Source organism: Paramormyrops kingsleyae, chromosome 20, assembly GCF_048594095.1.
Source record: "Paramormyrops kingsleyae isolate MSU_618 chromosome 20, PKINGS_0.4, whole genome shotgun sequence".
NCBI lineage: Eukaryota > Metazoa > Chordata > Actinopteri > Osteoglossiformes > Mormyridae > Paramormyrops > Paramormyrops kingsleyae.
The window spans coordinates 1,896,291-1,910,320 of NC_132816.1; the positions used below are offsets into that span (position 1 = coordinate 1,896,291).

The following is a 14,030-nucleotide window of genomic DNA, read 5'->3' on the forward strand; positions in this document are numbered from 1 at the left end:
TTTTTGCATTTTCTTTTAAATCTTACTTTTGTAGCAGAAGAAATATGTTTGGATGCTTTCACACAGTTCAAAATGAAATAATTCTTAATTTTCCCCATATTTACTGGGATTTTATTGACTACATATCTAATGCAAAAGCACAAAATCTTAATGTACAAATGTTTTATACTGATTGCTGCAATTCAACAAACCAAACAATAAATTCACCACATATCAAATGATATATTAAAAAGATTTTTATTACTTCTGTGCTTACAGTAAGTACAATTTTCAATGCAAGAAATACTACAGCACATGCATAAATCATGTACTGTTGTGAATATACATGGATACATGACAATTTTCAAATATATTTATTGTTATCTTTTAATAATTGCTCTTCAAAATGTACATATTTGGTAAGGAAAAGGCAAGAAAAATATTTGGTGATACAAGAAGGAGAAGGTTAGATTAGCAGACGAACATCTTTGCACAGTAGCAATGGATGGGTTTTTGCGGCCAAAAGCCAAAGTTAGTGCTTCATTAACTATATTGCTTGCTACGTGATACTACAGAAACATACAAAGTTCAGTTAAACAGTACAGGCTTGCTGGTCCCCTTCCTCAATTTATGGTTTATAGTACAGTACATTCATGAAATAAATACAGGCACATAGAATGTCTCAAATGCCTTAGAATGCATCAACAGTGATGTTAAAAATGAGTAGTGTAATTGTCTATGCAGTTTTTCTAATTTGGCAAATTGTGAAAGTCCTTCTGACATGACAGTTTAGTGCAGGGTTCCTGTTTTCCAGTCCTGGAGGGCCAGTCTGTGACACAGCTTGCGGATTTTCCCGCTCACCTTATTCAGCTCACCAGCCAATTGCCAGGTTTAGTAGCTGAGCAGGGAAATCTGCAAACTGTGTCACAGACTGGCCCTCCAGGACTGGAATTGGGGAACCTTGCTTTAGTGCATAGCAGAAGTCTCTCAGTTTTAGTGGTAAACTTTATATTGGCCCTTTTTTTTAAGTGGTTTGTAAAAACACCATTTTTACAAATTTTATTACTGTACTCATGCCCTTTGATATTCATTTGCTTGAAAATCTGTGTACTGGACAATCCACATGTCTCCAGATATGACAATAAATACATAACAAAAGAGCAGGCAGGCAGATATGTTGGTGTTATTGGTGTTTATTGCGTCCTGCTGCACATGAGGCTGTATTGTTGATGTTCCCCATCACTTTGAGTTTCATTTCATGATAGGTCACATGGTCATCATTTCTTAGATATTTTTTTCCATGTAGTAATTTATTTTTCATAAATAGCCGTTGAATACCAACTAAAAATCCACTGAATAGATGTGTAAATCTTACATGCTGAATTGACTCATTTCATGAATTTTCCAAAACTTTGTTACATCATGGACAATTGCACTGTCATGTGACTTAGCTGGCAGCCACAAGTATTCAGCGTTGCAGTAAAAGAACAACACGTGACTGAGGTGCAAATAGCCACAAGGAAAAGGTAAGCCAAACCCTCATGCTCCAATTTTGAGGTTTATTTTATGTCTTGTTTTTTATATACTGTAAAAGTGCTCTGAAATGTTATCTACAAATGGATTTCCTGAGCAAATAAATCATTTCAACAATACACAGTTCTGGCTGATTTTGACATAAAGCAGTCATTTAATTTATTATTATTTTCATTCCTTTTTCAGACATGCAAGAAAAAGAAAAGTCCCCGCAATACAAGCACTCCCTCAGAATCAATGCTGTCTCTCCAAACTGTAAAACAGTACTTCCCATCAACAAATACTGACTCTATGGCTGCATGTTGTTATGTGTGGAACTTCAGACCATTAATATCAATCAGTTTGATATAAAGCCTCACGCATTGTAAGGGGGGTGTTCCTTAACCCCACACAACCATACACCACAATCACACTCTTCACTTTCATAATATAACTCTTGCTATTCATTTTTCAGTGCTAGAAGACCATGCTATACTTTCATTTCAGTGTTACCATTGTTATAATACATTTTATACAGCTTTACTAAAGCGTTTCTGCTCAGGTAGGTGAGGTACAAACAGCAGTGCTCCCCAGGAACTGCCACCTGCAGGCCTTTCTCTAACCACTACGCCCCCTGCTGGCCACCAACACAGTATACATTTTACCGGATTTGTTTGATACTATGATATATAAAAAATATAAAAGAGCTTGTGAATGTTTCCCCAGATATAAAACTAAAATTATTTTAAGGCCAATAAAACAGAAATAAAGCGAGCATGATGATGATTAAAGCACATTCTGAGAGTAAAGTGGACCTTCTTGGTACACTACTTAGCTGCCAAATTGATTCATTTTGGACACTGAAAGTCAAATTGAGTGTTAGGCCCTGAATGTATTTCAAACTACTTGACAGAGCATTCTAACATGCGAAATCTCAAATTCTGATAGAAATACAAGAGGTGATAGCTGTCACATGTATGAAATAGATTGCAGTTGTTCAATATCTGTCTAATACTCAGTGATTTACATTGTCTAACTCATCATAAATATATAAAATATATAATAATATATCATCCAATCATCAAATATTAGGCATCAGACATTTATACATTTTTATGAAAAAAAAATGTATGGTCATCCTGATCTGAGAAAAAAGAAATGTAAACACTGTATCGATCTTTTGGCCTATGGACTATGTGAAAGGTCAGCTTTAAAATGGATTAAAAGAAGTAAAGGATGTCAGTGAAAAAGAAGAAGAATCAGTACTCATTATCAGGAAAGGCAAGACTATAAGGACTATAAGACATTTTCACACTCCATCCATCCATCCATCCATCCATCATTTATCCACACACAGGGAAACCAATTCAACATTTTCAAATTTTTTGGTGAATTTTTTGGAAGACATTAAAAACAGCAGTGTAGTAAACCAGTGGATCAACACAAATGGTCTTTATAATTTCAGGACATTTCAGACACATCAGTAATACTTTCAGGTTGGGGGAAAGGTGCTGGAAAATACTGGCAACCCTTTAGTTGCTTACTTAAATACTGAATTGATATGATCATTTTTGTACAGAAAAACATATCAACATTAATTTAATTATTTCCATTGAAAAGGTGACAGATATTTATTATCAGGCTTTCAGTCAGAGAACAGCAAAAGTATGGCTCTTCCATACGTGTCAAAAATTATCCTGAGTGTTTGCTATTTAAATATCATTTCTGACTGAAAAATCAAATTACTCCTCACATCATCAATTAATTTTATGGCAAAACTGAAAAAAACTAATTTCGAAATTTGGCCACTCAGTTCATTCATGTGAATGTCGAATTGCCGCTTTGCACAAGCTCTATTGCTCATGTGAAGGTGGGAATGGACGTGTGATCCAGTGTTTTCCCAGAATACAATAGGTGCATGCTACCCTGTCAGAGAGACAGGATCCAGGAACCGCTCCTGTATACTCAGTCGCTGGAAAGCGGGAATGGACATGTGATCCAGTGTTTTCCCAGAATGCAGCGGGTGCACGCTACCCTGTTAGAGAGCCAAGACTCAGGGCCAGCTCCTGTATACTCAGTTGCTGGGAAGTTCAACCCACAGACATTAGGAGAAAGTGTCGTCTTTGTCTGATTCGGGCGACTCCGGCTGTGATACTTCAAAGATGTGCTCGGGGGAAGCCGCGCCTTTCCTCGATCTGAGTATCCGGAGCATTTCCGCCAGCTGGCTCTCGAGGGCGGCCATCCGATTACTGAGGGCGCTGATGTCTTCTTTGAGTTCGCGCTTGAGCTCCAGGAAAGAAGCCTGGATGGTGTGTTCGGGGATGGGGTAGAAGGCGTGCTTCAGCCCAGGCTGGACAGGGCTACGGTCCTGAGGGCTCCGGACCTCCCCCACGTTGTCTAACCGCAGGTCACTTTTGGTGATCCCACTGTCGCACGAGTCCGTCTTCTTCAGGGAGGCCTCTTCTTGTGACTTAGTTCTATCCGGAAGAGTTTCCAGAGACTCAGCTTTGGATACCTTGCCCCAGTTCTCCCCGCTCACCATTGCCTCCTTGAACCGGCCCCAACCTTTCCCCTTCGCAGGCTCCGTGGACTTCCTGCCACCGGAGATGACGGAGGAGTTTAGTGCCGGGGTCTGCGGCTTCACGCGGTCAGTGGGCTCGGAGGCGGGGGCGGAGGAGGAGATGGAGGATACGGAGGTGACGGGGCTCTCCGTCACAGTGACGAGGCTGGTGGTGGCGACGACGCCATGATCATCGTCCTTGAGGACTTGGAGTGTGCCGCTCTCCAGGTCGAGCTCCTCTTTGGCCGCCTGCTCCGCTGCAAGCCGCGCCTCCTTCTGCTGCCGGAATCGCTGGAACAGCCTCCGTACAGGATGGTCAGGGGGCAGGTTCAGGGGGGCCTCGTTCTTCCTCCGCAGCCGCTCTTCCTCCTCACGCTTAACGTCGCTGATCTTGCGGAAGATCATCTACAATGACATGGCAATGACACTGAAGGCTACCTTTCATACACGACATCAATTTGCCATTATTCTAAATCAGCCGACATGAAACATGTAGCAGAGCCTGCAGGGGAGACTGTATAATCACAACGATCACAGAACGCACTTACACAAATCTCTATAAGACTAAAAGAACAAACATGGTAGAAGGTTAGTTTAATCGTATAGTAGGGTCATCACGAGGGCCCACAACATAATTAAAGACAGTACACACCCCCAACACATTGTGTTCACACCGCTCCACTCAGGAAGATGCTACAGGAGCGTAAAGTCATGCACCACAAGACTGACGAAAAGTTTTTTTCCCTCAGGCAAACAGACTCTTGAACAATACTAAAAGCTCAAGTTAATCTGACCCCATATTCATATCCAACTCTTACTGTATGTCATTTAGCACTGTGCACTTTATCGAATGATTCTTATACAGTGGTACCTCAGAACTCGAATTAAATCCATTCAGAAATCCTAAAAAGTTCTGATCGAATTTTCCCCATAAGAAATGATGGAAAACCAATTAATTGGTTCCCGGCCCAAAAAATTACATCTAAATATGTTTTTTTTTTTAGCATTTAAACACAAAATGAAGCGGATAAAACAGGAAGAGCATATACTGTACTAAACACATCTAAGCACATTTATCAAAACAGTAATTTGTAAAGTAAGAAAATAAATGTATCCAAACAATGTGTAAACTTAAAAAAAACAATGTATCCTGCCCTGATCGTCCACTGCTTCCGTGTGCCACACCCCCTCGTTAACCCCGTGTTGAATCCCCGTGTGATCAGCTGTTTCTGGTTGTTGTCATTAGCCCTCTGTATTTCGTCCGTGTTTCAGTTTGTTTCCCCTGTCCGGTCATCGTATTGTCCATCTGCGTTTTGCCTGCCTTACTTGTAATTAAACCCCGTATTCCCCGATACCCTGATGTCTGCGTCTTTTTCTCTGTTCCGTCCCCGCTGGGCACAACAATATTATTATAATTAAATGTATTAATTGTTTATTATTAATATTAAAAGAATTCATAAGAAATCTTTATTTTTAAATGTATTTTATTATATAATAATAATCACTGTTACTGTCTATCATTGTCTAAATGTATTTTTACTGTCTAAATATATGGATTCAGCTAGTGTAAACATGCATGATGCTATCACAGCGAATGCGAGGCTGAGACTGAAGCGTTACCCTATGTTTCCTCTGAGAGACGTGCCGCGTGACTTATTTCCCCGCGTGTACAAGTTATCTTAGGTCGGCGTTCACGGTTTGACTTCTGAGATTCAGATTGAGTTCTAGGTCATTTTTTTTTCGAACTCGTTGGTTCGACTTTTAAGAAATTGGAGTTCTAATGAGTTTGAGAACTGAGGTACCACTGTATTTTTATAATTTTTAAAAATGTATTCAATTTTATATATTTATTTTCGAAGGGTGAGCAAGCAAAGTAAGAATTTCATTACATGGTTCTAACGTGTACATGTTTTTACTGTGTATATGACAATAAACTTCTTGACTTCACTAGTTTAGCTAGCTTAGGGTGACCAGATTCTCCACGTCATGGTGGACACTTTGAGCTGCTTCAGGTCTTACAAACTACTTTAAAACTGAAAGGCTTTTCTTGTGCTTTGGTTTGTTTCCTTGATTGAAAGACTCATCCAGATGTTTCATATTAACAAAAGTGACACATGCATGATTACCGGAGTCTGACCAATCAGCACATAGCAAGAACTCAGTGCTTAAGTGAAATCCAGGTTCTTTTAATTGAAATGGTAGTTTATAGATCCCTAAGCTAGCTGTCCCATTGTCATTAAGTCTGTATGGTGGGACACACCATTCTTTACTAGGCTATGAATGATTAAAGAGCAGTAGATGTTCTGACACCTGTCAAACACCGGCCAGTAAAACCAGCAGCAGTGCTCATGCCTGTAAAACACTGGCCAGTAAAACCAGCAGCAGTGCTAATACCTGTTAAACACTGGCCAGTAAAACCAGCAGAAGTGCTAGTTACAGTCAAACACCAGCCAGTTAAACCAGCAGCAGAGCTCACACCAGTATGAAGCCGGCATATGGACTGATAATGCAAAGCAGCAGGATGTGTCATGGTCACACATGAGCTACACCCCGTTAGCTCCCCGTTAGCTCCTCATTACACTTAATAAATACCATATTTAAGCAAGTTAATCCACTTTGCTTCACAGCCAAACGTGTGACATTGCAGTTAAAACAACAAAACCTGAATCTCATTCTCCTCTTTCCTTCTATCTCCAATAAATTCTTGGGCAAAAATAAAAAAGCTTCTCCATTTTTCATGCAGAAATACCAGAGCTGCTTTGGTTGTGAAGTTGGTTGTGAGATCGGCTTTCTTTGCGTTTTTTTACGTACAGTTTCTCACCAACAGCTGCGGGCAGATAAGACCCTGAAACTGTCTGAAACACCCCTCATCCTGCAGCTTGGCCATAAAATCACAGCTGAGTTGTCAGAACAGGTTTAGGATCAACGGTGACTGACATGAGCGGAACAATAGAAGAACAAAGGCAAGGCTTTACGACACACCAACAGACCTGTCTGCTAATGGAGAGCTCGGCTGCTCAAATTTACTGAACACATGAACCATCACTGAACCAGAATGAAAAATTATCACTACTGGCCAGTTTGCCTCTGCTTAGTACATCTATCTATCCATCCATCTTCCATAGCGACTTATCGAGGACAATGTCACCGTGATCCAAGAGCTGATCCCTAAGCACAGGGCGCAAGGCAGGACCCACCCTGGGCCGGATGCCAGTCCATTGCAGGGTACATACACTGTGGGCAATATACAGATGTGACTGCATGTTTTGGGACTGCATAAATATGGGAGGACATGCATTTTTCAATTAAAAAAAACTTGTATTTTTGAGCAGTAATGGGATTATGTAACTGGGAGCATGTAAATGTCTGATACATGACATACTGATGATAGGTAATAAAATCTCTCTTCACAGACCATGCAAAAATACTTTAGATCAGGGTTCCCCAATTCCAGTCCTGGAGGGCCAGTCTGTGACAAAGCTTGCAGACTTTCCTGCTCAAACACATCTACTAAACCTGGTTGGTGAGCTGAATAAGGTGTGTCTGAGCAGGGAAATCTGCAAACTGTGTTAAACTGTGGCCCCCCAGCCAATATACTTGTCTTAGGGAACAAGACACCTATATTGAGGCAGCATAGTGACTTAGTGCATAGCCCTGCAGCCAGAGACCCTAGGGGGGTGGGTTTGAATCTCGATGCTGGTTCTTTGTTTATGATGGCTGTATGTCACTAGTGTGAGTGTCCTGTAACGGACTGGTGCCCAATCCAGAATGCTTCCTGGATGGGCTTTGCGCACACCATGTCCCTTTATTGATCATGTCACTATGGAGGATGGGTATACTGTATATAAATGCGCACCAGCCACATAATCATGATAATTGCATATTTTGTTAAAAATATCTTTGCCCCATCAATAATTATATCTTTGCCCCACTATAACAGACATTTTTTGAAATATTGATTTACTAAAAGTATACAAATGGATAAAAATATGGCCAACTATTATTAATATACACTGCTCAAAAATAATTTTAATCAGAAAATAGCATCAATTAAACTTCTGGGATATTGATCAGGTCAGTTAAGTAGCAGAGGAGGCTGTTAATCAGTTTCAGCTGCTTTGGTGTTAATGAAATGAACAACAGGTGCACTAGAGGGGCAACAATGAGACGACCCCCAAAACAGGAATGGTTTAACAGGTGGAGGCCACTGACATTTTTCCCTCCTCCACTTTTCTGACTGTTTTTTCACTAGTTTTGCATTTGATAGTCTCAAAAGCATGGAGATTCCAGGAGACAGGCAGTTACTCTAGGAGAGCTGGTCAGGGCTGCAGAAGATCCTTAAACCATCAGCAGGACTGGTATCTGCTCCTTTGTGCAAGGAGGAACGGGATGAGCACTGCCAGAGCCCTACAAAATGACCTCCAGTGGGACACTAGTGTGAATGTCTCTTATCAAACAATCAGAAACAGACTCCATGAGGGTGGCCTGAGGGCCCGACATCCTCTAGTCGGCCTTGTGCTCACTGCCTGGCATCGTGGAGCTCGATTGGCATTTGCCATTCAAAACCAGAATTGGCAGGTCTGCCACTGGCGCCCTGTGCTTTTCATAGATGAGAGCAGGTTCACCCTGAGCAGACATGAAAGGGTCTGAAGAAGCCATGGAGAACATAATACTGCCTGTAACGTTGTTCAGCATGACCGGTTTGGTGGTGGGTCAGTAATGGTCTGCGGAGGCATATCCATAGAGAGACGCACAGACCTCTACAGGCTAGACAACGGCACCTTGACTGCCATTGGGTATTGGGATGAAATCCTTGGACCCACTGTCAGACCCTACGCTGATGCAGTGGATCCTGGGTTCCTCCTGGTGCTCGGCCTCTTGTGGCAAGAATATGCAGGCAGTTCCTGGAGGATGAAGGAATTGATACCATTGACTGGCCCCCACTCTTGCCTGGCCTAAATCCAATAGAACACCTCTGAGACTTATGTTTCAGTCCATCCAACACCACCAGGTTGCACCTCAGACTGTCCAGGAGCTCAATGATTCCCTGGTCCAGATTTGGGAGGAGATCCCCCAGGACACCATCCGTCATCTCATTAGGAGGATGCCCTGACAAAGTGGGGGCCGTACAAATGACTGAGTATGATTTTGAGTTGCTGCAATGAAATTTTGGCAAAATGAACTAGCCTTACGCATAATTTTTTCACTTTGATTTTTGGGGTGTCTTTGAATTCAGCCCTCTGTAGGTTGTTAATTTTAATTTCCATCAAACGACTGGCATCCTTTCGTTCTTAACACATTTCCTAGTGTCCATATCAGTATAGATTTCCAGCATGATTTTTTTTCCCCATTGAGACCTGATGTGTTCCTTTAATTTTTTTGAGCAGTGTATTATTAATATATACCATTTATATGTAATAAAAATAGTATTTCATCAAATACTGCACTGAAAATGTGAACTGATTTCTTTACACCCCAAATATCTGTTCTAATGATCACAAGTTTGTTCAATTTCCTGGGTAATTGCAGCTTTCAATAGTGCAATATCAGCGCAGAATCCACTTTTCAAAGAAGATCAGGCTTACAGCTCACACGTCTGAAAACGTCACACCCCATACATGGGTGAGTTGGCAGATATTTCCCATCTAGCCATTTTCAGATAACAGCTCATCCAGATAAGTTCACAGGGGCCTGAGGCCTTAGGAAGCACATGGCACATGTACGTTTGACGTGATGCATCATGGGGCATTAATGTCACAGACAATCTCATTCACACAGCTACTAAGGACAGCCAACTCAGTCAGCAATGCAACTGACCCGATCAGAAGCATCACTGTGTTACTGGTGAACTTCCAGCTGAAATAATATAGCAAAAGTGAATATAAAAACACTTAAGAAGTACAGGCTGCAAATGTATGTTTTCACGAGAATAATGCATAAGAAATGATCATAAAAAATCCTGAATGGGTTTCATCCATCCATCCATCGCCAGGGTCACATGGCCCTGGATGAGACGCCAATCACAAACATGAAATGAATCCTTTTGTCTCCTTCAGAAGAGAAAGGGACAGAAGACACAGTCAGGGGGTATTTCTTTGTGTCCCACATGCTGCTGAGTAGCACATGCTTCACTGAGAGCAGGAAAATCACGTTTTCAGCCAGATATAGTAAGAATTACCACGCTTTACTTCTCTCTCCATTCTATTTTTGCAAGCGACTCCAGGTTATTATTTTCTGAAATATAAATGAATATATATACTCCAGTTGTCTGATTCAGCATCGGTTTTTTCCCCCGTCTAAAACAATGTCATTGAGGATTGTGTTCTGTTCGGATCCGGAGCACTGAAGCATCTTCTGAGGTTTGAATGATTCTGATACATAGATTCTGTGTAATATAAAGTTTTAAATAATACATTAATTATAATTGCTAGTTTCCTTTGTTGGAGTAAGCAAATAAATAAATAATACTTAGGATGAAATGTATTTTTTGTATCCTATCAAATGCTCCCCAGGGATAACAGTTCATGGACAAGCATTTCCCTCAGATGGACATCTAAGTGTGTGGCAGTTTCATCTTTAAGAGACCATTTCAGACACTGTCAGCCATTTCACTTCACTGTCTTTGCTGAAATGGACATAAAAGATGGGCTACTCAGTTTGTCTGTACAGTTATTTATAATAATTATTTACCAGTAAACACCAGCTCTAGTTGTGGGCCTTTGAACCGCGCCTTCCCTCGGTGTGTGTGGAGTTTGCTTGCTCTACCTCTCTCATGCACATTTTCTGCTACAGTCCAAAGACATTATATACAATGAGGAGTTTATACTGTATATCCCAGAGGTCTGCAACTCTGGTCCTGGAGAGCTACTATCCAGAAGGTTTTCCATCCTACCTGGCTTTTAATGAGCAACACCTGTTCTCAGGAACAGTTATGGCTCATCAGAAGCCAAGTAGACAGAAAACCTACTGGACAGTAGCTCTGTAGGACTGGAGTTGGAGACCCTGTATAGTCAATGCAGTCAATGGTGTTCAGGCGACCGAAAACATCTTGGTAACGACAGTGGTCATGGGAGAATGGTCAGACTCATTACAGTTACCGTAAGTGCAATAGCTCAGTGATGTACAGGAAAGGTGACCCTTGAAGCTGTTCTGGACGCAAAAGTGGTCCTACAAAGTACTAGCTGGGTGTATCTAATAAAATGAACACTGAATGTCAGTGTATTTATATGTGCAAACTTTTTGATTATATTGCTTTCTATTTTAATATAAAGTGACAAGTTACGCTGTTTGCAGCTGTTGAAGATGGATGAATGAAAATGTTTGCATTTGCACCATTTATATGTACAGTGTCATTAAATCCATTAGTACTGGAGGTTCTGCTTTATCTGCAGATTTTAAGTGAACAGACTTATTTTTAATCAATGCATTAGGAGAGTTTATGTACTCAGATGATCACTTTTTGCCAATGGAAAAATAATTTGAGATCTATTTATTTTTTTATTACTATTTCAAATCACCAGCTGGGTACTCTGGGGAAATGACAAACTGACTGACAACATTTTATATTTCAGGGTTTAATTGATTTATTTATTCATCGGAACAGCGTACCTCTAATCTTAGCGAGGTGCTAATGAGGCAGTGATGTCATGGCCACGGATTGGGGTGAAGACAGGGCCCCCCTAAGGAGGCCCCACACATGCCACAGGGAGCCATGCTGCATGGATAATTAATCTGCTAGATCGTGCTCAGAAGCATCAAAAATTTAATTGGTACTAATGTTCATCTATCTTTCATCTTCCTTGACCATTTGTCCAGTAGAGGGCAGTGATGAGCCTGTGGCCCCTCCCAGGATGCACAGTGCTGGGGTCACCTTCAACTGGATGCCAGTTCATCATGTTCACTTCAGCCCGCGTTTAGGGATATACCAGGGCTTTTATTATATAATGGTATTGAAAGGGCTGATTTGGAACATTCATTGAAATCATCCGGTCACAGTTACACCAGAGTTTTTCACATTTTTACATTTTTATGAACATGTTCTGGAAATCATCTCACAACCTTTTGGGACGTCCTGTATTAACACACTGCATTAACATAGTAAAAATGGAATAAATGAATTAAAAATAGACCAGCTCCAAGTGGAAAGTGACACATGACGATCCTGATTACAGCACAGCGTGAGGGCAGGGACAGTGTTCCCAGCACGCTTTGCGTATTGACGAATGTCATGTGTAGAGAAGCAGATACTAAGTCAAGTAACAGCGGGGCTGGTTTTCTTTAAAACACGCTGACGGGCTAATGCTGCTGAACAGGCCACAGAACAGCGAATTGTGTGCTCTCCCTGCATGACTCAATGCTTTTAATTCCTTTAGGTGATTGGTGGTCTGTGGTTTTTGGTTTAGTGGTCTGAGTTAGACCATAATTACCTCCTTAGCAGGGAATCTCCTGGTCACTGTACCACATAATACACATGACAAATGGTGACCTCAATCATTATTATGTTTTTTAATTCCAAATTGACGTGGTCAATTGAATTTGGTACACTCAAAATGAGGACTTCTGAAGGGGGAAGAAGATTTTAAAGTATTTTTAGCACTGAATACTTCCAAAACGGATTTCTCTGTTACATTTTATGACCAACTCGTTCTCCTTGTTTTGAACTTGACTATCCTAATGAATGCAGGGTCCTGACACAAGACGATTATGGTCCTACATATGAACATTAACATGCAGGTAAGGCCTTAATCTCCATGGTAACACCTTTCTGGTCTGAGAAGGCTGGGTCAATGGCTGCTTTAATAAAAGCAGGAACATGCTGCAGGTCTCTGAACGCCTTGCTAGCTCCTCCAAATGCTCCCCTTCTCGGCCCATAGTGAGAGATTGTGCCGCTGTCTATTTCATTGACCAGCCATTTTTCATGATTTGACACAACATGGTATCACCTATTGTTTTTGTTAGTGATTTGTAGCCTAAGAAAGTATCCTGCTTTCAAACAGGGCCATAATCTCCACAAATGCCTGTTCCCTTTTTAAGGCTTTCAGAAACTAATTTTTGCTCCATAACTTGCCACTCTGCTTTACATCCACAGCTTAAATTAATATTAAACTCTGTGAACAAATATGCAGATGAAATATACCTGCAGTAAACAGAAGAAAAGAATGTTATTGGGAAAAAAATGAATGTGTTAGCAATATCTCCTGGATAACCAAGAACAATGGTTATACCCGAATGACACGTATCAAAATTGCAGGCCGTTGCACATGATTGATTGAAGGATGAAGAGGGGGTGGAGCCGAAAAAAGACTGGGCTGGTTTGAGAGGAACAAAATGGTGGGTGCAGACACAAAAGCTTCATTTTGTGGGTGAAAAGAACTGTGATGCTGTCAACAGGCAAAAGCAGTCAGCTGACTCCCCCGCACACCCCCCCCCTCCACATTGAAATATGCAAATATATTCACAGACCTCCCTGACAAAGTATATCATTATCTGAAGTTGTGCACTTTGAACCACAACAAATGCAAGGAAAAAAAACCACCCCAGCGGTGAATGTTAATCATGATTCAGATTAGTGTGCCTGAAATATTAATGCAAACCTTGGGGCATCAGTTAAGGCTTTGCACCTTTAACCAACTATAAAGATACTGAACATGGAGCAGTAAAGCCGAAACTTTAATAAATACCTATTTATAAATAGGAAGTGCATTTACTTTAAATTATTGAGTTATTTCTCAGAGGTGTAGAGCTTCATTTCATTTACTCAAGAAACGTTATTGCTTTACAAAGTCCACTAAATATGATGTGCTATGACAAACTCAAGGTGCATAATAAAAAAAAGATTTTCAAATATAAGTAGTGCTGTCAAACGATTACATTTTTAAATCAGATTAATCACAGGGTTGCTGTCGATTAATTTTGATTAATCATGATTAAATATCCTTCATTTTTAATCTATATTAATCGCATTTCATTTTGCATGAGC

The 14,030-nt window shown here is 40.8% G+C and overlaps 1 protein-coding gene across 1 annotated transcript in view; it reads right to left on the minus strand.

The window, feature by feature from the left end:
- Window positions 1–221: 221 nt before the first annotated feature.
- Window positions 222–14,030, minus strand: part of LOC111853441 (voltage-gated delayed rectifier potassium channel KCNH1-like) — a 97,408-nt gene continuing 83,599 nt past the window's right edge. The window contains exon 11 of the mRNA XM_023830321.2: window positions 222–4,456. Coding sequence (XP_023686089.1) covers window positions 3,596–4,456 — 861 coding nt within the window. The 3' untranslated portion in view covers window positions 222–3,595. The remainder of the gene's footprint in view (window positions 4,457–14,030) is intronic.